Source organism: Cyprinodon tularosa, unplaced genomic scaffold, assembly GCF_016077235.1.
Source record: "Cyprinodon tularosa strain WSP-4 unplaced genomic scaffold, ASM1607723v1 ctg182, whole genome shotgun sequence".
Classification (NCBI taxonomy): Eukaryota; Metazoa; Chordata; class Actinopteri; order Cyprinodontiformes; family Cyprinodontidae; genus Cyprinodon; species Cyprinodon tularosa.
This window is the reverse complement of record NW_024038624.1, coordinates 967,045-990,334: the sequence shown is the minus strand read 5'-3', so window position 1 is coordinate 990,334 and position 23,290 is coordinate 967,045. Positions and strand designations below refer to the sequence as shown.

Below are 23,290 nucleotides of genomic sequence, written 5' to 3'. Positions count from 1 at the left end.
AAGTGCTGCTGGCGCGTCTTCCAACTCCTGTTCTTTCCCACTCGCCATTCCGACACAATTCTCCACAACTGATTTTTTTCTGCTACACCCGGCTAAGCTGCTTTGCTTCTTCTTCTTGTTTACTACTGGTGGTTGGCTTTGGTCGCAGTACCGCCACCTTCTGCTCTGGAGTGTAATCGCTTCCCCTATGAGAAAAAGGAGCAGAGCATGAACCGAACGCAACATGCGCGAATCGAACCGAGACAGTCGAACTGAACGGTTCGGACAGTTTTCATAAACCGTTCCATCCCTAATATGTATATGTATATATATTTATATTTATATATAATTTTGTTTTTTCTAAAAAGCTTTCAATATCTTGATATTCATAATGTCACAAGAGCAAACAGGAAGCATAAAAGGACAATGGAGCAACTTTGTTGGATCATCAGTGCTCATTGTTCCCTAAATAAACTCCAGACATCTCAATCAGTAAAATAATTCACACTGAAGGATTTGTTGTATTTCGTCTGATATTTTTGGGCTGATATTTTTTTGTATTGACATCAGCCAATAAGCACCTTCAGCATCAAGGCCTTGAGATCGCATGAAGCTCACCCATTGCTGCTTCCTCCATTTGCTTTCCATTGTAAATGTTTTGTTGAAATTGAGACCAGTGTAACATTTGTAATTACTGTCCTTTTTAATCCTGGAAGTGCGAGAAGAAAAAGCTTAAACATCGGCCCAAAAATAATCACTGCACCAAAAAAAACGTTTGATACCAGAATAGCCAGGCAGCCTTAAACCTATAAAGGTAGATCTCTATCGTTTATATTAGATTTCGACTCTGACTGACCTGGTCAGATTCCACCAAGCTGAAAACCAGCCAGTTTCAACAAACTGATTGTTATTCCTTGAGTTTGTTTGTGTCTTAATCAGTGTCTGTATCTTTTTATTTTTTTTTTTTGTTTTACAAATTCACCAATGTTTAAAAGAATGAGGGATGCTGGAACCAAAGACTAGAGTCATGATGAGGCATTTCTATGCCTCCTGCCTTAACGCATGTAGTACAGTTATGTTTTTGCACTGAAAGGAATCTCTCTTTATTTATTCCTTATTTGTCTTTGTCGATGTGATCATGTGCCGGGAACCGTCATTCACTTCATCGAATCCGCCACCCACGCCCCTATTTTTCCCCGTCTCCTGAACTTTACTCACATTTTGAATTTCAGCAAATGTTTCTTTTTCCATTCGCTTTTTTCATTATTGTCCTTTGTTCCTCATTTTTCCCAGGGAGCTGATGTCACAGACCCGGGCACCGAGACAGAAGAGAGTTTGGGGGGTTCCGACTCCACCCAGAGGCCCGCAGATTCCCAGACACCGAGCTGTAAGATCCAGGAAACCCTGTCAAAAGCATGAGCCTAAAGGATCTGAATCATAGTCTCCACATACACTCAGCATCCAATTAGTTATCGGCCCCCAAACAACGTCTGGAAAGGATGCTAAAGGTCTGCTGGAGAAGAGAAGTGAAACTGGCCAAATTAGTTTCCTTCTCCATAGACCAGTTATTAAAACAGAATCAGGAATTTTTATTTTATTTAGATCTACGTAATGAAATCAGGATTTATACAATTTTAATTATTATAGCTTTTTAGAATTTTTTTGTCAGGTCCATTAATGCTAACATGGTTAGCATTAGCAAACATTTAACGTACCTGTTTAGAATGAAACAGGAACCCCTGCATGATTTCTGAGCTCCATTGCTTTTAAAAGCTGGGACAAACATTTAAAAGCTCAACTGATGATCACCCTGGTTTTGCTTCCTTTATGTGATTTTTGGAAAGAAGAAAACTGTAGCTATGGTCTTTAATTACCTTTTAAAGATTGAACAATGTCTAATAAACAATAAGCGGCCAACTACTATGGATATTCGCTAAAGGTAAATGGGTGAAAAACAGAGAAGCAAAAAACAGTCACACTATTACATTTCAATTCATTGCATTTATTTTCTACTTTTCCTACTTTGACTGGTATGGAACAAAAAGCTGATTTAAAACATTTCCAACATTTTTGCTCCTATTTGTTAATCATTTATGTCTTTCTTTCCATCTGATTTGTTTTTCACTATTTTTAAACCCTTACCTGGAATATGTACCATAAATTCACAACAAACTTTTCTATTTGTATTTTAAAAATGTATCACAAATTAAATAGAATGGAAACTTGTAATTAAAACATGTCTAAAAACCTTGAAATTATTTCTTTTATATATATATACACGTGTGAGTATAAAGTAATTTGCATAAACGAAGTAAAGAAAGAAGTTATGTGTTGGGATTTTTAATTATAATGCAGAAAGCATACCCAACCTCCACAGAGAACCTAGAACTCTCTTTCTAGATACCCACACCGCTTACTTTTTTTATTTATTTTTTGTTAAAAAAAGGTTTACTAGCTTAAACGCCATACATATGGACCTTTTATTTTACCTCGTGTATCTCAACTTTTTAGATTTATTAATGGTAAATCATATATATATATATATAGAGAGAGAGATATAGATATATATATTTTTTTATTAATTTTTTACTTAAACATTTCAGTTGAGGGGAGCCAAATTGAGGCTTTTCCAACAGAGCAGCCAATCACAAGCTCTGGTACACGTATGCCTCCGTCGCCACGGAGACCAGTGCAGCAGCTTCCGGCCCGACTCAACATCCATCCCTCTCAGTCCTCAGAACTGGGACCGCCTGCTCAGGTTCATGTATGTGCATCTTATGAATGTCTAAAACAGGCCTGCAGCCCCAGTCCTCCAGCAACATGTCCTGTTTTTTTTTTTATTGTTCTTTTTGGATGCAACAGTGCTCCAACACACTGGAACCACATGAACGGTTCAACCTTGAAGGAAATGATCCTTTTGAATCTTGTGTGTCGATGGACAGTTGCATCCAAAAGTTGCTTTAAAAAATCTGTCAGCCATTTGGATGTCGTTTAACTGGTTTTACTTCTTTACCAGCGTGTTCCTGTCCGTCGCCAGTCAGTGGGCCGACTCCCTGGCACACAGAGCAGTGCTGTAAGTCTGCATTGAACAGAATTTTGTCCAGGTTGTTGTTTTTCTTTTTAAGAACAATTGCAGCATTCAAATTATTCTTCCATTCATTAAGCTAATCAGGTCATTAATGGTTTACATGAAAGGCTAAACTGAAAGATGTAAATGAAAAATTAATCACTGTAAAGCAGAGTTTTGTGGGTAATTAAAATTGATTCAATATTACTGATCATTAACAGGTTAGGATTTAACTTTAGCTTTTAGCTTTTGTGGTAACTTTAACTTTAGTATATTTCGCTATTTGGATTTTCCTAAACATCTAACATAGATCCTTACTTCAGCTTTGAGATTTCTAGAGGGGCCAACATTTCCAAAGCCAGCGTGTTTTCTAGTGGTTTGCACTGAATTCGATTCCATTGAGTGGATTTAAAGGTATAGTGGAAGATTTTAAACATTTTTTGAAAAGACCTGCCCTCTCCACTTAAAAAAAAAAAAAAAAAAAAAAAAAAAAAAAAGCACAAGCCAATTTCTCCTCGTGTGCACTCTGTTTAAAAGTTGCTCTTTGCATCACTCATAAAAGCTTACTTTCCAAATGAAGATTTGCAATTTTTCCACTATGTCTCACCACCGGTAAGTGAAAATGGGGACGAGCATGTAGCACAGCCTATGTAAACATATCACCGCAACGACTGACAATTAGGTGGACCACTTATTTTGATCAGCCACCCGGAAAAAGAACATCCTCCACTATACCTTAAGTCACCCCCATGTAGGGGCACGTTCAGAAGCACAGGGATGCAAAGTGATGCGGGGGATGCTCATCTAGTGAATTGATGGCCCAATTATGGCGGCGCATGCAATAGAGGTGCGTGAGTTGAAAAATCTGAACTTTTGTCAAGTCTGATTTGATAACCAATCAGGGACCTGCTTTGATGTAGGCTGAAGGAGTGCAGTGAAGACTAACTTTTCCATCTTCATTTTCATTCAACAAAAGCTTTATGTTGAATTAAGATGAGGTCCGGAATGCTTAGAGGTTTGTGTTTGGCTTTTAAAAATCATTTTAATGTAGCCCTTGGTGCCGGGATTGGCAATTCCAGTTCCTTAGGGCCGCTATGCTGCAAATGTTAGAGGTGTTCTTGGTCCAACACACCTGAGTCAATTAATTAGATGATTAAGAAACAAGGAAACTGCAGAAACTGACAGCGTCCTGAGGAGCTAATTCAGCCATTTGATTTGGGACAAAAAACAAATCTAAAGGTTGCAGCATAGCTACCCTCAGAACTTTAATTAATTTCTTCATTACTTCATTCATCCTCCTTGTTGCTACACTTACTAGCTACCTTTACATGGGCACAAATAATGGTGCTGAAGGCCTGATCAGGTTGAAAATTTTTTAAGTAAACATGTCAGACTGAAGATTGCAATCTGATTTGTTCCGATAAGAAAGACATTTCTTATCTTTTCCTCTTCACTCCTGACCCTCATCCACTGGCTCCTGGTCCTTGGCCGAGGAGGCGTCTCTGAATGTAATGTGCGGATGAATATGCCATCCTGCTCTCTACCCCTGTAGCAAAGGAGCATTAGCGTAAGGTACCGCTGAACAATTAACTAAAATGACCATAAAAAACAGATGGATACTAAGATACGATAAAGGTCCATAATGGAAGAAAACTTTAACAGACCCGACTGAAGAATAGAAGTAAAAGAAGAGTGAGGGGCAGACAGAAAGCGTAGCTAAAGCTGAGGATCAGCAGATTTATTTTGTTTACATAACGGGCAGCTTCTACTACTAAAGCATTTCTGAAAAACTAGACCAGGGGTGTCAAACTGGTTCCAGAAAGGGCCGTGTGGCTGCAGGTTTTCTTTCCAACCAAGCAATAGCACACCAGAGTCCAATCATCTCATGAAGTGAGTCCAATCTGAACATGATGACTTGATGAGATGCCTGGAGCCTGGTGTGCCATTGCTTGGTTGGAAAGAAAACCTGCAGCCACACGGCCCTTTCTGGAACCAGTTTGACACCTGTGAACTAGACAGTTCTGTGCATGAGGAATTATTTAATCTGATTGAACTCATGATACCTGTGTACACCCATCGTGACCGAATCGTTTTATTACCATGTAAATACATTTTAATTCCTCCAAACCACCGGAATTTAGATCGGATTGAGGAAAGTTTTTGCATGTAAACGTAGCTATTCTGTCGTCCCTGAGCTCCAGAGTTGGCCACAGCTGATCGCCTCGTTCCAGTGCACCAGGGGAACTGTTGACGTGTCAAACAAGTGGGACTGGTGTTCAGTTTGAACGCACCATAACAGAATAAGGACCAATCTCCAGTCTCTCTTCCTTTTATTTTAACATCCTCATTGATAGATCAGTAAATAGCTGGGGGGGAGAATCCTGTTCATTTAGAGGCAGCTTCCACTCCAAAGAGTGAAGCTGTTCCCACCATCAGATGGGTTTAAATTCAGTTCTGCTTTATTTGTTTTTGTGGCATTTGTGCATCAGCGTTAAATTCACTGCTCTTCCCTCGTTCTGCAGCAGCATTTCTTCGAAGACGATGACAGGACAGTTCCCAGCGCTCCTACTCTGGTGCCTCCTCGCTCAGAAGGGTTTGACCAGGCTATCCAGTAAGTATCTCTTCACTACTCTGTTGGTTGGTTAATCATTTTTGCGTATAGTTTCTTTTTTTTTTACTCTTTCCATTTCAATTAATATATCTTCCCAAGTGACGATATATAAAAAACTAAGGGGGAGTCTAATTGTTTTGCAGTCACTTGGTTTCAGTTGCTTCAGCCTGGTTTGTCTGGTTCTAGTTCTCCCCAGGTGGCTGGAGTCCCCCGCTTCAGGTTCGGTCTGTCAGAAGAAGTGCCTCAGACCAGCTCCTCCTCACACTCTGACCTCGGGCAGCTCGCCTCACAAGGAGGTAATCCATCACAGCTTTCAAAATCCATTTCATTACATATAAGTTTGCCTGCATGCAAATACAAATCTAAAAGAAGGGTCTGGAAACGGTAAAAACTAAAATAAACATTTTTCTCCAGGTCTTGGGATGTATGAGAGTCCTCTGTTCTTGGCCCCTCATGAGGAAGAGTCAGGTGGCCGCAGCGTTCCCACCACACCGCTGCAGGCTGCAGCAGCAGGTATCAGAGCATCTTTTTAAGAGCATTTAGATTTTAGAGTTTCGGCAGTTTGTAAAGATGAGATTAATTTGCTTTTATCTCCATTATCTGTTTCTCAGACGCTGTGCAGTCTGACACAACGGAGCACGCCTCGCAGTCGGTTCCCATGGTGAGCACATCCACGCCGGGCCTGGTGCTGCCAGGAACGTCCGGATCTGTGGACGAAAGAGAAGCGTTCCTGGAGCCAGACACTGAAAGGTGATTATCACCATTTTTACTTTTTCAGGATCCAAAAGCAGCTATCTACTTTACAGACCATAAAGGTGTTTAAAATTTTCTGATTCATCTTAAAATTTTATTCTTAGGTCTGAATATGTTTGCTGCTTGATGTATTCCTACTTCCCATTTGTCCTGCATAAATCCACTTATTTTTTTCCCTCTATGACCAAACTCCAAGGCCCACATTGATTATAGGTTTTTTTTAGCATTTCTGGTACACGACAAACACAAATCTGTATTAAAAAAGGCATTTCCTAACAATACTGCCACTTGTGGCCAAAATGCTGAACTGCAGCACCCTTCTTCTCACACTTGACCAGTATTTTACTTCATTCACCTTACGTGGAGTTGCCATTTGTGCCTGAGTTGAGCTGGTTGCCGGTCGCTTCCGAGTATCCACAAAATACATCCTTATATAAAGGTTAGATTGTTTGGATCTATTCAACATGGACACAGTTGACATCTCATACGCTGAGGAGCGGTAACTTCTGAGTTTAATTAAATTCAGGAAAATTGGCTACAGGCTCATGAATGCATCTGTGCCGAACCACTGAGGTTTCAGTCTGCTTATCAAACAATATTTTAGTCATAAAGGGTCAAATAAAATGGTTATTGTACATATTTTTAAGTTAAAAACTTACAAAACTTCTAAAGTCATAGCTTCTTCACCTTTAAAAAGATATATAATATTTCAAAAAGAAATCCTCCACAGAACGTCTATAGAGTGCTGCAGAATGAAGGTTATAGTTTAACTGAATAAAATGTATATGGTATTTAAGTTATGTTTTGACGGGTCAAGAATAGGTCAACATGTGCTTATGGTTATGATGGCAATGTCTATATCATCATCATCATCATTCAGTTTTTTTTTTGTTCTTCTTACTTCAATTTGCTTAAGGACAGTTTAAGATTATCTACTCTTTAATATTGCTGCCCTTTTAATGATTTCTATAAAGTAGCAAAGCTTGCACTCATATTTTGCCAGGTAATTCAGTTATTTTAGTATTTTTGTTTATTTTTGCCATTTAGTAAAAGAAATGTGTTGAAACTGATACAAATGCCACTAAAAAGATAATCCTACAGTGGAAGGGAGCAAACCTGCTTCTACCTTCCTCTCCAATTTGCTGAAGTTCCTATATTGTTCTTTTTAAGTGTTTTCATGCCTTTCTACACTTAAACCAATAATCTAGGCCTGTTTCTGGGCAGAACTTTTGATGATTAAATTCTGTTTTGTGATAAAAAAAAAAAACAGAATGATCTAAACGCTACATCAACGGCTTTATGAACTGTTGAATAAATATTAACAGCAACATCTAAAAAAGGTTTTAAACAATCTTTAAAAGGTCTTTGAAAGAAGAAGGTGTTCAGATGTTAAAGTTTGGCTCATTTGAAAACGTTTTCAATCTGTGGTCTGATTCAGTCCTTTTTCCTCCTGTTTAGGCCCGTTGCTGAAGCGTCTGTGGAACCCGTGGTGTCCCAAGGAGAAGCGGAGGAGCCGAGCCAGCCGTCTGACAGAGCCAACCTTCCCTCCACCAGCCAGGAACCCTCCTCCAGCTCTGCAGGTAAAGACTCTGCAGTGGCTCTTCCAGAAATGTTTTATAGGGAGGGGCCCAGATGGAGCCACTAAAAATCTTGGCTTGGCACACTGAAACTAAAAGTCATAATTTCAGGGTTAGAACCTGTTATTGTGGTAAACCCTCATGTAGAAATCATAAAGACTTAAGTAAACACCTACTCATATCTTGGGTTATTGTCTGATTTTTAATGTTACAACGTTGGCTCGGCATAATGCGATAAAAAGCTAGACTGCTGCTACTACAATTTACAATGATGGGTGGGGTGGCCAGGGGATTGCGCAGGGTGGCTGTGGCCACCCCCTGGCGGTGCCACTGAGTCCTAAAACTCTTCCCTGATGGCTGCCTGTGATGCCAGATCTGACCGATTGAAACGTTACATCTCCACAGATACAAGCAGCGCCGCACCTAAACCCTCTCGTCTTGGAGCCACCAGACAGCTGCAGCGCTGGCAAGACAGCCGCGGCGGTCGGATGAAGAGAGGAGGTGAGACGTTTGATCCTTCCTACTAGAACTTCATTAATGAAAGAATGTGACAGAATACAAGTGTTTTAGTTTTGAATGGTTTATAGTGCAAAAAAATCTTACAGCATTTTTTTAAATCAAATTTTAGTTATAAGGAGAAACTATTAGGAAATGATGTCATTACAGTCAAGTTTGTAACTGAGTCATTTTCTTTTCCACAGGTCAAGCCTTCCCTTCCCGCGGCGTTCATGGGAGACGATTTCTGAGATGAAGACTGATCCTTGGTTTCCAGGATTCCCGTCAGAAACGACTTCCAGATCCGCATTTAGTCCTCTTCATGCATTCATTCCTGTTTCTTCCCCTTAGATTGTGTTGATTTCAATGTGTTGAAATCTTTTTTTTTTATCCATGTTGATGCCGTGTCTTTTAATGCAGAGAATAAAAGTGAAGAAAAAAAGCTGCCTCTTCGTATTTTTTCCTTTATAATTTCCTCGGGCATTTGAAGAAGTTGTTGGTTCTCGGGGACACGTTGGGGCTCGGGGCGGCAACGACGGGGCGCTCGCCTTGCATCCTCACGTTGAAGGCCGTCGCTGCAAAAGAATAAATGCAAAACGTTCTGTAAACGGATTCGTTGGAGTGTATTTAGGATAGATTTCCTTTTCTTGTTGTTGGAAGTTTGTATTTTTAGGGAAAGTGGTCAGTGAGCTGCAGCTGCTGCTGCTGTGTTTAATGGTGTTAAAAAAAAAAACTAGGGCTGCAACTAACGTTTATTTTGAGCATTGATTAATTTGTTGATTTTTTTTAATTAATAATCAGACAAAGAGTCTTTAAAGAAAAGTTTTAATATTAAACCAGGTGAATCTCAAACTTTTCCATTTAACGAGTTCTGAAAATAGCATATTGACAGATCAAATGTTTTTATTTTTTATCTTAAATGCAAAATTATTGTTTTTAATTACAATTTTGGTATAATTACTGCTCTAAGTGGGGTGCTCTGTCAGTAAATGCATGTTTTGCAGTGTCTATACTCCACTTAATCACTATAAATCTGATCAATAGTTTCAATCCTAAATGAAAAACAGAAAAATTACTTTGGGTTAATTTTTATTAATTTTTTTTCTTAGGAAAATAAAACAAAGTTTACTGATATTTACTGGGGTTTTTTGTTTTGTTTTATTAATTTTTTTATTATCTGTATCCAAAGCAGGGCTTTTTGTGGACATTTTTAGCTCACTATTAGATCTATTTTTTTAGGTCCAAAGAGCCGTTTATGGCCCCCTGATCTAAACCAATCCCCTTTCAGCTTTGGCTTCATGTTATCGGAAGACAAACCACCTATATCAGGGTTTCATTAAATTTTTCTGTCCCTGCTGCAAAAGCCTCCCACAGCATTATGCTGCCAACACCATGTTTCTGTAAGGAAAGTCAGTTCAAGTTGAACACTCAGTCTATTAATCTAATTTCAAATTAACTTGGTTTTGTTTCCCTTTGACATTTGAAGTTATAAAGATAAAACCTAAATATCCAACTTCAGTAATCTATTATTTATATTAATCTGTTCACATATGTTTTATGTTTCCGGGGGGAAAATGTAGTAAAGTTAAAGCAGTGTGTCAGACTTACATCTGGAGAAGACGACGTATCTGTATCCCTCTGGGTCTCTGCTGCTTGGCAAGGACACGGCTGCTGTAATGGTGGAGGGGAATCCTCTCCAGGCTTTCCGGATGTTTACGGCTGGTTCTAAAACAGAAACTAGAGAGGAGCGAAAATTACAAAATTAAAAATAATTTTTTTTTATGTCGGTGTAAAGTTAAGTAAATGATTTTTAGCCCCTTATATGTTAAAGGTTCCTAACCATCACTGCATTCTGTCTACTTTAGTGTTTCTAGGAAGGATTCTGACAATTTTTAGGGTAAATGATCTTCAGGCTGCCATCTATTATTTTGTTTAAAAACAGTAAGTCTGTGGAGACAATGGAAAATGTCTTGCCGTCTGCAGTGTTAGAACATTGCAGAATAAATTATAGAGGATTTTCTGTACCTCTTAATCCTTACACAGAACAGCTGGTCTGTGCATCACATGCACATATTCTCAGGTTAGAAATACCCAATGGCCAATGCTTGGTCATCAGTGTGTGCCTTCGTGTGTATAGGGAAACCCAGGAGCACATGCAAAGTGTAAACAATCAGACCCCAACCCAGGAAGGACACAAAGGCCTCCATCTTGCAAAGGAAAGTACAATCAAATGCACCATGGTTCAACCCAGCAAGACTAAAGGGAATTCTCTTCATCACTAAGTACTTTATCCTTTGAAAAAAATGAAATTTAGAATCATTTGTGGCCTTAATTTGTGCCAAACCTGCTTGTCGGGCAAATCTGGAACGAACGGTATAAACAGGAAGTGAGGAAGTTCTTCGACATCCTGAGCTGGTGCCAAACTGGTATGAATACTTTTGAACAGTTCCCCCTGTGGACAAAAAAACAGAATTAGACTGACCCATCACAGATTCTGATAAGTTTAAAAAGCTTTGGAACCATTTTATTTTACCTCTTTTAAAGAAGAAGACTGACTCTTTTCTGTTGAGGTACTGAGGTACAGACAGGGCAGCCGTGATGTGACCCTGGAGCCCATCAAAGCCCACTTTAATGGCTTTAGGATAACCAGAATCTAGAGCGTCATTTTCAAACCTCCAATATTTGCCTCCCTGCACATAAAAACAACCATCGAGGAAATGTGTTAGTATTAGAGATCAAATGAGGGATTTTGAGGCTTCACCTCAAAGTTGTGTTAAAGATTGATTTCTATTTTATTTTCTGTTTTAAGTAACTGTTACATCTGTTAACTCTTCTGTGTGGGTCAGCCAAAATGGACATTCTTATGCTGACATATGGTGATAATGGCGACTTCAGCATCATCTATGGTAAAGCTGTGTGAGAAGGACTGAATGCTGACTGGGGGCTTTGGAGAGACATGCTGGCTGACTTTTAGATAAAATGGGAAAGTGTGCAGAAACTCTGGGCCTTTGCAGTGGGGTCTTCCCCTGGAAATTCTGTAAAAATTCAAAAAATATCCACTGGACTTGGTTTCCAAGATTTGAAGACGTTTGCCACCTCTTCAGGAAGCTTTCTCAATTCAAATGTCTGGATCCGCAGTGAGTTTGAGTCTTATATAGACAAAGCCTTGTATCGCTTGGAAACATGCAAATGGAAATTACAGGAACGTAAGGGTGTGATAGAAGGTGAGATCTTCCTCTGCAAATGTTTGCTTCTATCAATGATTTAGTCAAACATGACTGGATTTGAAAATACTTACAAATGCTGTTAATACTTAAACATGTTTCCTCCTTTGTGTATGGATTTGGACCGGCTAAAAAGGGTTCTACAACAGCAGTATTGCTAGAACCTTGGACTTAACATTTTTTCATGTTTATATAAGAGACAATTTGAAAAAAAAAGTACCATTGGGAGTACCGTAGGTTTACTGTGCCATACTTCTTACTTTGCTTGAGTAATATCAATTATCCTACTTGAGTCACACCTTTGACCACTCTGTCCTCTGTAAGTAAGATGAACTATTCAAAAATCAGGTAAACGAACCGTAAACATTAGAAATTAACAGTGGAAGTTTGTTACCCTATTCTAGCATTATATACAGTTCTCATTGTATGGATTGGTTTTCTAAGTTTTATGAAAAAGAAATTGGTAAAAGTATTTCTTTTGCACAAATTACTTCTTTTATATTCACATTTATTTTTATTCTTCAGTCATTTGACTCTTTAAAATGCCAGAACTTGCATATTAAATCTGTTTTCCAGCATCATTTATGAACATTAAAGGTACATTAGAGGATTTCCGCGTATTTTTGAAAAGAACTGCCCTCTCCACTTAAAAAAAAAAAAAAAAAAAAAAAAAAAAAAAGCACATGCACAACCGTGTACTCACTCCTGAGCGGAAACGCCTATTAAACGCATGTGAGAGCGTATACAAGCCCATTTCTCCTTGTGCACGCTCTGTTTAAAAGTTGCTTAGTTTCCAAAAGAAGATTTGCAATTTTTCTACTATGTCAGAGTGAAAATGGGGACAAGCGTGTAGGACGGCATTATGAAAACATATCACCAGAATGATTGACAATAACAAGGACCACTTATTTTGATGATCCACCCGGAAAAAGAACATCCTCTATCTGATTATATTATCTAACAGTTACTCAATTAGCCTTTTTACTCTTATGTGGGTACATTTTTGGGTACTCTACCTATCTCTGCCAGTATGTTCCGCTCTGGGATGGTTGTGTTTCTGCAGGACACTGTGAGGTGGCTTACCTTAAAGATGTAGGTTTTTCCCTGGCAGTTGCAGCGAGTGAAGACGGTGTCAATAGGTGAGGGGACACCCCAAACCTCTGTGATTCCTCTGGGTGGGCTCGGCACCCGGTTTCTGTCCAGAAACCAGAAGTAATGACCTGTGACAAAATGACACTCTGATAAAAGAACTACAGAAACAATTTATAAAGCTTTTGAAATGTGCATGCTGGTAAATAATGTGTGTGTGTAGATAAAAATGAATTTTTGACAATAACATTCAGCCATGTTTAAATAAAGGGAAGGAATAAAAAAAAAAATCTCTCTAATGAAGATTATAGTTGATTGTGAACAGACTTCAATCATTCCTGACACTAACCTCTGAAAACCACGATTGTTCCATTCCTGAGTGTGGTGACCCCGCCAACCGGCCTCCCGCTGCACAGATCAGAGTCACTGTTCTCATCTGGAGAGGAAACAAGCAGAGTGTTGAGGGCAGACCTTCAATTGAATCTATTTGGACATTTTCTGTGGACGGTTTTTGGCTCTTGAATCTCTGGGGTACAAAATGCTCCCAACAAAATAGAAACCAGACTGTTATTAATTTAATATTTCTTTGAGTTTCTGTTTACATCTTTTTTTTCAATGTCTTTTTTATTATTAACTTATGCAAAACAACAAAAGATTCTTGCCCTTATTGAATTTTAGAAGAATCTTGAAGTTCTCATAGTTCATATTTTTTGATTAACTCCAGAACCGTGAGGCAATCTACTCCTGCTGTTTTTTCTTTTGGTAGTTATGCACCCTATTGTAAAAAAAAAAAAAAATTCTTTAAGGATTCCACCAGGAAAGAAAATGTTCTTTTTTTTTTTTTTATTTCCCATATTTTATCAAATGGAGGCACAGTTTCCTCTGCTGGTACTTTAGTCGACATTAGTGCTAAAAAGAGAAGTTTTTGTATAATTTTCATGTTTAGTTTGAATGACTAAATCATAGAGGTTTTGATTTAGTCATTAGAGGTCAGATTTTCATTCAATCTTTTCAGAAAAGAAGAATGAAGGTGACATTTTCAGCATTTCTTGATTATAGATGACTGATGCATGTTTTCTAAAAATACCAACTATTTTTGACATCCGTCTAACCCAGGGATGGGCAATTCCACTTCCTGAGGGCCATTATCTTGCAACTTTAATATGTGCCTTTGGTTTAACATACCTGAATCAAGTAAATAGATGATTGAGAGGACTCTGGAGGAAATGACTGTATACTGAGGAAGCAACTCAGCTATTTGATTCAGGTTTGTTGGACCAAGAATCTAAAAGTTGCAGAATACCGGCCCTCGGGAATTGGATTTGCCCACTCCTGGTCTAACCAATTCATGTGTGCTGCCAATTTCTGCAGCGTATATAGCTTTTTCTTCCTTCATTTACATGATAAAAATTATAACAAATGTTACGAAAGTCTCAATAAAAAAAAAAAAAAACCTTTTATCAACCAATCAAATGGATTGGATTTAATAAAGGCATCAATAGCAGATGGAGGGAGCGGACTACTGAATCAGCCAATGCCTGCACGCATCGGCTGATGCTAATGCAAGAAAAATAGGCTAACTGATGCATCAGTCTACCTTGGCTTATCATCTAAAATGAGATAGTGAGTCTTGTGCACTGAAAAAAATAGAAATCTACATGAGTAATTTTTTCTTAAAATAAGTATTTTTTCATTGCATTGTCTTATTTCAGGTGCATTTTATCTAATTATTTTATTTTAAGGGTAAAAATACTAATTCCATTGGCAAACTATCTAATTTACCTTATTAAATGGAGGATAAATACACTTAATTTAAGACATTTCTACTTATTTCTAGATTGTTTTTTCAGTGCGTCTGTTCATGCTGTGTTTACCAAACCTCTGAAGTCAGATATCTGTTACCTTCTGGTCCAATTCCAGAAATAAATGAGTTTTGTTAGCTGAGAATTACGGTGCTCTAACTGCTGTTTAAGCTGTTTGAAAATAATTTTGTAGCATTAACGAGAAAATCTCTACATAACCCATCATGGCTCCTTATCAAAAACAATTCTCTTTTCAAAGTATGATTAATTTAATTGACCTTTTCTTTCTGGAAAGCTAAGTTTATTTCTGTGGCCTTTACAAAACATTGTTCACCAACCTTCAGAATTGAGAAAATGCAACCAGGGTGACATGAAGTAGGATAAAAGATCTCAAAAGAAAAGAAGAAATTTAGAAACAAGAGAAACACATTTGTTGTCATCTCTGGAAAGCTTGTTCTATGGCTCCTACTGAGAACTTCTATAATAAAACCCAGATCATTTAAAGTGCTGCACCTCGATGGTCCTGAAGAGATTTTGGTAATATTCTGTAGACCGACGAGACAAAGTGAAACTTTTTGGAAGGAACCAGCATAAAGCAGTTAACCTTTCAGAAAGAGAACACGGTGGTGGTAGACTAATGGTTTGGGCTGCTGGCTGCTCCAGCATCCAGATGAATTGCTGTAATCGGTTGGTCCATAAATTCAGTTCGGTAGCAGAATATTCTGAAACCATCAGCCTTCAGCCCAGGACATTCATCTAATGAATGCTCACAAGTCCACCTCTGAAGAGATCAAAACCAACGTTTTAGCGATGCCTCGTCAAATCCTAGACTGAAATCTCCTATCACAGAGTCTTTTAAAGTTTTATATCTCTGCTGCCAAGGGTTGCTCGACCTTTATTACCGTTTTAAGGGACGCGTCAGTTTGGCCTTTTCCTTAATGAAAGTTTGAGAAATCACTTCCCTGAAGGAAGAATAAAAACAACTAAGCTCATCGGAAACTGTAACAGGCCTTGGAACTATAACATGATGTCTGTGCTGGGAATAATGTGTTATTACCTCCTTGGTAGTCTCTAGGGTTGTATGGTTTCTGGGTTTGTGGGTTCAGAGGCTTGGTGTTTGGTTTAGAGGTGGTCGATACTTTGGACGGGTCAGGTGTGATGTTGGGTTCAGGTGTGGGAGAATCAGTGACCGGTACGTCTGGTTGATCGGTGTCAGTGCTCTGGGTTTGTGGGTTCAGAGGTTTGATGTCGGTTTCAGAAGTGGGGGGATCAGGAGTCAGTATGTCTGGTTGATTGCTGTCAGTACTCTGGGTTTGTGGGTTCAGAGTGGTAATGTCGGGTTCAGAAGTGGGAGGATCAGCCGTCGGTACGTCTGGTTGATCGCTGTCAGTACTCTGGGTTTGTGGGTTCAGAGTGGTAATGTCGGGTTCAGAAGTGGGAGGATCAGCCGTCGGTACGTCTGGTTGATCGCTGTCAGTACTCTGGGTTAGTGGGTTCAGAGGTTGGATGTCGGGTTCAGAAGTGGGAGGATCAGCCGTCGGTACGTCTGGTTGATCGCTGTCAGTACTCTGGGTTAGTGGGTTCAGAGGTTGGATGTCGGGTTCAGAAGTGGGGGCATCAGCAGTCGGTACGTCTGGTTGATCGCTGTCAGTAGTCTCGTGCGGGTCTGCATCTGTGGACGAGGAAACCCCATTTCCATCTGGGGATAAAGTGGATTCTGGATCTTTAATGCCTTGCAGTACATCAGGGGAGCTGGTGCTGCTTCCTGGGTCACTCTCTATGTTTGGGTTGGAAGTGTTTTCCTCTGGGGGCATCGCTGAAGCCAGGATTGAAGAGGCAGGGGTCGAACCAAGCTGAGATTTTTCTGGTTCTGCGATTAAGTCCTGCATGTCGGTGGATAAGACTTCAGGCGTTTCCGAAGATAAAATCTCCTCCTCTGTGTCTATAGAGACTGTAGATGCTGAGGGGGAGAACGGCTGAAGGATGTCATCGTCAGCTGCAGCCGTTGGGTCAGGAGCAATTGTTGGTCCATCTGGGTCTCCATTAGGATCTTGGAGATCTAGAGGTGGACGGCAATGCAAAACAAAATCTCACTGTTAAAGTTTGAATCAATAAAGCAGAAACATTATGCTGGATTTCTGTGATAGAAAAGGAACATCTGGGTTTAAAGAAATTTGATAAGATACACATTACATACATAAGATACACAAAGATACACAGAGAGCACAACTTAAAGAAATAAATAATTAATAAACAAATTAAAGATCTTTAGAATCCGCCATATTATTTCTTAAAAAGCCTCCGGGGAAAATTAACTAATAGAAAGAGCCTAATCTGTAATTTAGTAATCTGGATATTTCCTAGAAAGTTGCAGCTTAAGCACTTTTAAACTTAACGCTTCACTTTTTAACCCTAACGACTGTTATCGAACATTTAAATAGTAACCCGTGACTCATAAATAGTAAACCACTTCAGTTTTCCATTATCTTCCCTACGGTTGTCATTGGTAACCATTATATAATATTGATCAGCAAGCTCATTTCAATACAAGATGACACGTATATGGTGCTTTTTAGGATAGTTTATGACACAAATGTGATTTTTCAAGGAAATTTGCTTGCTTTTGTGCATCAACATGGTTTGATAAATCTGAAATGAAACTGTTTACGGTATGTTTAAAAATCAACTTTTATGATTTTTCAACTATGTTATGATTCTATACGGCACAAAGCAGCATTTCTCCTGCTTCTCTGGTAGTCCTCATGCGTTCAGTCCTATAGAAAGGAGCGGTTGGAGAGCATCTCTGAAAGAGTGCCCCCTTTAGGAAGCCCCTTCCTTAACCGCGCTGCGCCTGCACTGTAAACAAACCCCCATTTTCTCTGATAAGGAAGGGGTGTTGTGAGGCAGAGTGAGATGATTACAGGTCAAATAAATTTTATCTTTGAAAGGTCTGTGACTTTGTTTAGCCTTCAGACGGGGTTCTATACAGCAACATCATGAAATGGGAGAGGTGACTGAAATGTGCTTTCCTTCAAAGCAAATTGAGGAAAATTTGTACAGGCGTTATTTCACTTCTTTCTTCATAGATGACTGTGAGAGGCTTAAAAAAGAATAAAATAGGACCTTTAAATTCACATTATGCCCATTGTTATCTACAGTGTAGGGACTGGGATGCTGTGGGCCTCGTTTCCTTCCATTATCTTTTTTTGTAGTTTTTTAATACCTTTAGCATGGTTGGTAATAAAAGTATGTAACCCATTCCAGATGATGATAGAAAACTGAACATCACACACCTTTGCTTGGAGTTGTTGGAGTAAAAATGAGATCTGCAGGAGACACCTCAGGTGTCTCCGTACTGAACGCCGGATCGCCTGTAACCAGAGTTGCTTCTGTTGGGATTTTATCCAGGGGTTCAGCCGGATTTGATCCCTCACCACTGATGATCTCTGGGCCTGGAGATGCTTCCGGATCTCCATCTCCATTAGTGGAAGGGTCATCAAGCGGAAAGATCTCACCAAAAATATCTGCCACAGAAAGATTTAGGTTTTTAATGTCAAGAAAAGCTGTTTGCTAAACTCTTTACCCAGAGATTCCTCTGCTCACCATCACTTAGATCATTCAGTGGGTACGGTGTTGCTGAACTGTCTGGAGTAAATGAGTTGTCATCTGCAGATAATTAGGAGGATAATTAGGATAATTAGGAAAAACAGAGAAAGAAAAAAATGCAAATATTTGTAGATATCACTGTTAATGCATATTTTATTCTATCAAAGTTAACTAAAAATGCCAAGATTTTCCATTTCTAAGTATAAAAATCCTCCATACAATTAGATGAAAGGGCAGGAACGTGTTATGTAATCGTTTTTCCTGTAGCTTCGTTCTTTTATGTGACTGAGTCCAGCTCTCCTCCTCCTCATAACAACACTGCCTCTTTGTTTTTCCTTTGGCTTCTCTGGTCAGTGATGGCAGAGCTTTAATCAAACATTGGTACACATCTTCCAGCTTTCTTTCCACATAAAACTGGCAATGTGAAACTCCTGACTTTAGCTTAGAATGGTTTGAGTGAGGCTTTCAGTGCAGCATTTAAAACAAAAATAAAATCTATAAATAAATCAGTTCTCACCTGCATTGTTTCCTTCGCCCAGTGAAGGGTCGTCCGTCAGAGTTGAATCTGTGAGAATATTCATGTGTAAATATTACTTAATTATTAATTTCTTTTGGATTTTGCTTATTTTTTTACCTTTAAGGCTCAAAATATTACAAACCTTTAAGCAATAAAGAAAATACCTTTGGGATTGTTATTGTGTACATTATCACATGAATTACTCTTCATTGGTCCTGTTGCTGCTCCCCTCTTTTCTGCAGTAATTATCAATACAGAAAATACCATCAAATGCATCAGTGCAGGTTAACTGCATGCATTTTAAGATGATGCTGTCCATGCTTCTGAGCATGCTGCTGGTGCACATGCAGCCGGATTCAATTTCAGGTTTGAATTTCATCAAAAATGTTTGTTGGATACAGTTTTAGATTTTACAGTCTTTGTAGTTTCTTTTGGGAATTCTGTAAAAGTCTGAATGAAGTGTTCCACATGCAGAAAATAAAATCACAATCATTACTCATTTATTTGCTTTTCAAGGCTTACCATCCGCTTCGCAGTGGGCCTTATAATCTGGACAACACTGGCCAAACTTGAAGCAATCAGAGTCGCAGGTGCACCGCCGACCTCTCTTGAAGTTTTCTCCACAACGGCCCTTGCAGGAGTGTTCTGTGACACAAATAAAGCCCTGAAGCTTAAAACACAACACTTCTGCACAGTTCAACTGAAATGCATTGACTGAGCACTAAAACTGAGACACTTTACTCCAGTTCAGTGTCATTTAAAGCAGAAATGTTGCAGCATCTTGAGATGCCAGAACCATTATGCTGAGCATGTCTGCACACAAATAGGCTTATTGAGGACAACCAAGTCAATATTTTGGACTGGCTAAAGCAATGCTCTGATTTCAGTATTTTAGAAATAGAGGTGAAAAGATCTGCCTGAGCAAAGCAACCAAATAGACCCAATTCGGTTGATAATGTGGAAAGTTGTAGAAGGAGACCCAGAACATTTGACACAATTTACACAGTTAAAAGTCCACCAAATGCTACAGAAACTTATCTAACTTAATATGGGCCCGGTGCCGAGCCAAGGACAGGAAGACGCCCACTTTCCCCTTCCATTATTGTCCTTTATAAAAAACAAACTTTGAAGTGGGAGTCTTTTACAGTTTTAAAAAACCCACAAATGTTGTTTTTTCAAAAATATTTCTTGTTTGACAGAAACTTAAACACAGAATATGCAATCTCCCAAAAAAAGGCTTCAGGACATAGAAACATTGTTGCTCCGCCCCTCATGGCTGCTGTGCCTGGAAACTAGGCAGTCATAGCATCAACAACCAATACTTAGTCTTTTTCAGCAGTTTTCAGTTGTAATGCCCATGCCTAATGCAGGTTATAAAAGTATTCACTGCTATAACCTCTGTGCTTTACATTCTGTTGTTTGTTCTGACCAAAGGCTCATTGGCAGGAGTCCTGCAGGGGAAATCAGAACTTTTATTTGACCAGATTCCATTTTATGAAGCACAATTTAGGCACATCTGGCTGAATTTTGCCAAAACGACAGATCCGCCTTCCCTCCACTAATGACAAAATAAAACCACGATGGATAACATATGTTTTCACTGATTCAGTCAACATATGCTATAGCTATACTGAAGATGCTGATAAATACATACTGATACTGATAAATACTCTGGCCTCTCTGGGGCCCCAAGCAACATTAGATATCTGGGGCCCCTATTTTTGCCAATAATGTATATTCCTGTAATTAACAATCCAATTATCAGATTAGCCACATACCTACTATACACTCAGTGCACCTGTGGTAGTGCTGTTTGCAGTCTCCTCATTTGAGAGTCACTTAAGGTAATAAAATAATCTGGTATGTAGCTTAATTGGGGTGAACGCATCATGTGGTTTATACTTTTTCTCTCCATATGCTACAGGAATGTTCAAAAATAAAAGATTGTTTAAAAAGAAATAAAATAGCTTTGATGAATAAAGAAAGAATTTATATGAAAGCTTACATGATTAAAAGGAATAAACAATAAAATATCAAGCTAAGCTTTGTTCTCCAAAGATAACTTGTGTCTCAGAAGTTTACAGCGATCTTCCCCTGTCTGTATGTCAATCTGGCCCCAAAACCTATATGTTGTTGTTTTTCTATGTAATTTAATGAAGTAATGATGTCTGCCTGCTTAAGAATATTTTAATGTAAGAAAATAAAACATATCATGAAATTATGCATTTTTACTTTATTTATACAATCAAATATTCCTTATGCAAAAAAACAAAAAACAAAATAATTAATTGTAGTTTTGGGGCCCCCAAGTTGTGCTGGGCCCTAAGCAGTTATTAGTTTTCTGATGCCTTCTGTCAGCTCTACATTTAGACCTGATAGTTGTGGAGCTGTTCTTGATTTATTAAAGTTGATTTTTTTTTTTTAGGCAGAATTGTTTCTGTTGTCAATCATGACAGGAATTAAATAAGAGATGCTTAGTTTTATTTAAGGTTAAATACTGAGAATAAAACTTTTTTGTAATTTATTGTGTATGGAAATATCTGGTTGTGCATAAATACTACCCATATATAACCTCTATAATACATTTATAGCAGTTCTTTTTTATTTGACAGAATAATATTTTATCTGTCGTGATCTATCACCCCACCCCTGCTTAATATTTTGCAAAATATAAAATTTCTGATCCTTGTTGCTAGGCAGTGTTTTGAATCAGTCTCTCTAAGACAGGCGTTCCCAAACTGGGGGTCAAGAAGGGACAAAACATGTCATAAATTAATTAAATGTCAATGTCCCATGAAATAAATAAATAGAACATGAAAGAAGTAGCTAACTTTTAGTCATTTATTAATCTAATATGATTCAAACATCAATATACCTTTCATTTAAAAAAGAAATCACCACTAAATAGTTAGTTGACACTTTCAAATGTGTATTTTACATCATAGAATAGGACATTAATTAAATGTAATCTAAAAATAACATTAATCTAAATGTGAATATAATTATTTCAAGTAATTATATTTATTTATAGGGATGTCCAATCTGTTTCTGTTTGGGAGCTCCTGCTCTAAGACACCAAATTATTTTGAAATTGTGGTTGAGCATGGCAGAGGTGAAGCCTATGATCATAGAGGCTTGTCTTCAACATAGAGGTTTAGGGTTCGAGTCCTGACCCTGGGGCCTTTTGCTGCGTGTCCTCCCCTCCTCTTCTAGCACATTTATATTTGTCTGCTACAAATAAACTGAACTGGTTCCAAGACATACAAAAGGTCACTGTGTAAAATCTTACTTGAGGTGCACTGGGATTCATAGTCGCTGCAGCACTCTCCATAGGACAGGCAGCTGTAGTCACACTGGCACATGTGGCCCCTGTAGTACTCCGCACCACATCGTCCTCTGCAGCTCTCTGTAGGGAAAAAAACTTTGGAGTTCAAAAAGGAGATACTGTTTACACTGCTGTTGTGTTCCTCCAGGGGCCCGGCCCCCACAACGCTGCCAGAGATTGATTTCTGGAGCCCAGTGACACAAACAAATGTGCACAGGTTCCCCCTCGGGTTAATAATCTTTACTAAAGCAAACAATGATGAGTACAAGTAAGACAGTTTACATATATGTAAAAAGCATTTTTAGAATATATATATTTTTTGTATAGACTCGTATTTGAAAAGAAAAGGATTAAAGTAGGGGTTTTGATTTAAATATGAAATGAAAATAAAACTTTACTTACCCTGAGTGAAGGTCAATTTTAGAGTATAAGCCAGCAAAGTCACAAGGCAAAGTATTTTGGAAGACATTATGAAGGAAATCTGGAATAGAGAATATGGAAATAAAGATGAAACAGCCTTTTTTTAAATAATTTTTATACAGAAAATACAAACTACTCCAAACAGAGCGTGAACTTACCTTTCCTGAGCTGCTCTCTGTAGAATCTGTGGCTCTGACTCCTTTTAAAGAGCTGACAGGGAGAAAGAGAGGCAGCCTGGTAATTGGTGGATCCGTGCTAATTACAAAAACCTATGATCTCACAGGGTGTGGCGAAGTCCTGCTGTCCAGACATTAGGATTTACCACAAACACCTGGAAGCACATCAACACACTCCTGTGCCAGACAGACGGCTGACTTCACACACATAAGCAGAGGAGAGGAAAAAGCAGAGGCTGGGGTTTGTTGTTCAGTCAAAAGTCAGAGGACATCCTGCCAGACCTTTTAGGTTAGAGTCAATCGAATTCATTAGTCATAACCTTCTTAATTGTTCTGTTCCTCTTTAAACCTTATACTCAAATATTTCTTACACATTTAGATCAATCTGAAGACACTTTTTTATGGAGTTTCATAAATTAAATTTTTTTTTTTCCCAACTTGTATTCTGACTTTTGGATGATTTGTATGTTGCAATAGAAAAAAAAAACATGTTTCAGGTTATTGATGATATCTTAACATGTATATAGATGTAGGGAGATGAACAAAAGTGTTATTTTATTCATGTTTAGAACAAAGCAGCTGAGAAGGTGTTTTCCAGTTTTTAACAGCTGAAAGGGTGCTTGAGTCATTAGCATGCAATGAAAACATA

General features: G+C 38.5%; 2 protein-coding genes across 8 annotated transcripts in view; one reads left to right on the top strand and one right to left on the bottom strand.

The window, feature by feature from the left end:
- Window positions 1-8,921, top strand: part of tprb (translocated promoter region b, nuclear basket protein) — a 42,128-nt gene extending 33,207 nt beyond the window's left edge. Inside the window, exons 42-51 of one of the 4 annotated variants that reach the window (XM_038282405.1) lie at window positions 1,273-1,366; window positions 2,583-2,743; window positions 2,996-3,052; window positions 5,569-5,657; window positions 5,844-5,953; window positions 6,072-6,170; window positions 6,269-6,407; window positions 7,869-7,990; window positions 8,393-8,488; window positions 8,689-8,921. In XM_038282405.1, coding sequence (XP_038138333.1) covers window positions 1,273-1,366; window positions 2,583-2,743; window positions 2,996-3,052; window positions 5,569-5,657; window positions 5,844-5,953; window positions 6,072-6,170; window positions 6,269-6,407; window positions 7,869-7,990; window positions 8,393-8,488; window positions 8,689-8,738 — 1,017 coding nt within the window. In that variant the 3' untranslated portion in view covers window positions 8,739-8,921. The remainder of the gene's footprint in view (window positions 1-1,272; window positions 1,367-2,582; window positions 2,744-2,995; window positions 3,053-5,568; window positions 5,658-5,843; window positions 5,954-6,071; window positions 6,171-6,268; window positions 6,408-7,868; window positions 7,991-8,392; window positions 8,489-8,688) is intronic. The other 3 variants (XM_038282408.1, XM_038282407.1, XM_038282406.1) reach the window with 3 other exon arrangements.
- prg4b (proteoglycan 4b) lies at window positions 8,558-22,888 on the bottom strand. 4 transcript variants are annotated; one of them, XM_038282412.1, is made up of 16 exons: window positions 22,624-22,888; window positions 22,448-22,526; window positions 22,010-22,126; window positions 19,243-19,365; window positions 18,885-18,956; window positions 18,721-18,768; window positions 18,201-18,263; window positions 17,891-18,121; window positions 16,255-16,656; window positions 15,655-16,167; window positions 13,145-13,231; window positions 12,790-12,926; window positions 11,016-11,172; window positions 10,827-10,934; window positions 10,091-10,219; window positions 8,558-9,057 (listed from the first exon to the last, which is right to left on the bottom strand). In XM_038282412.1, exons 2-16 carry the CDS (start codon window positions 22,512-22,514, stop codon window positions 8,948-8,950), a joined length of 2,364 nt encoding a protein of 787 aa, XP_038138340.1. In that variant the 5' UTR covers window positions 22,515-22,526; window positions 22,624-22,888; the 3' UTR covers window positions 8,558-8,947. The 4 variants fall into 4 exon arrangements, with proteins under 4 accessions (XP_038138340.1, XP_038138341.1, XP_038138338.1 ...); XM_038282413.1 differs by having other exon boundaries at window positions 15,655-16,080; XM_038282410.1 differs by having other exon boundaries at window positions 15,655-16,656.
- Window positions 22,889-23,290: the final 402 nt, after the last annotated feature.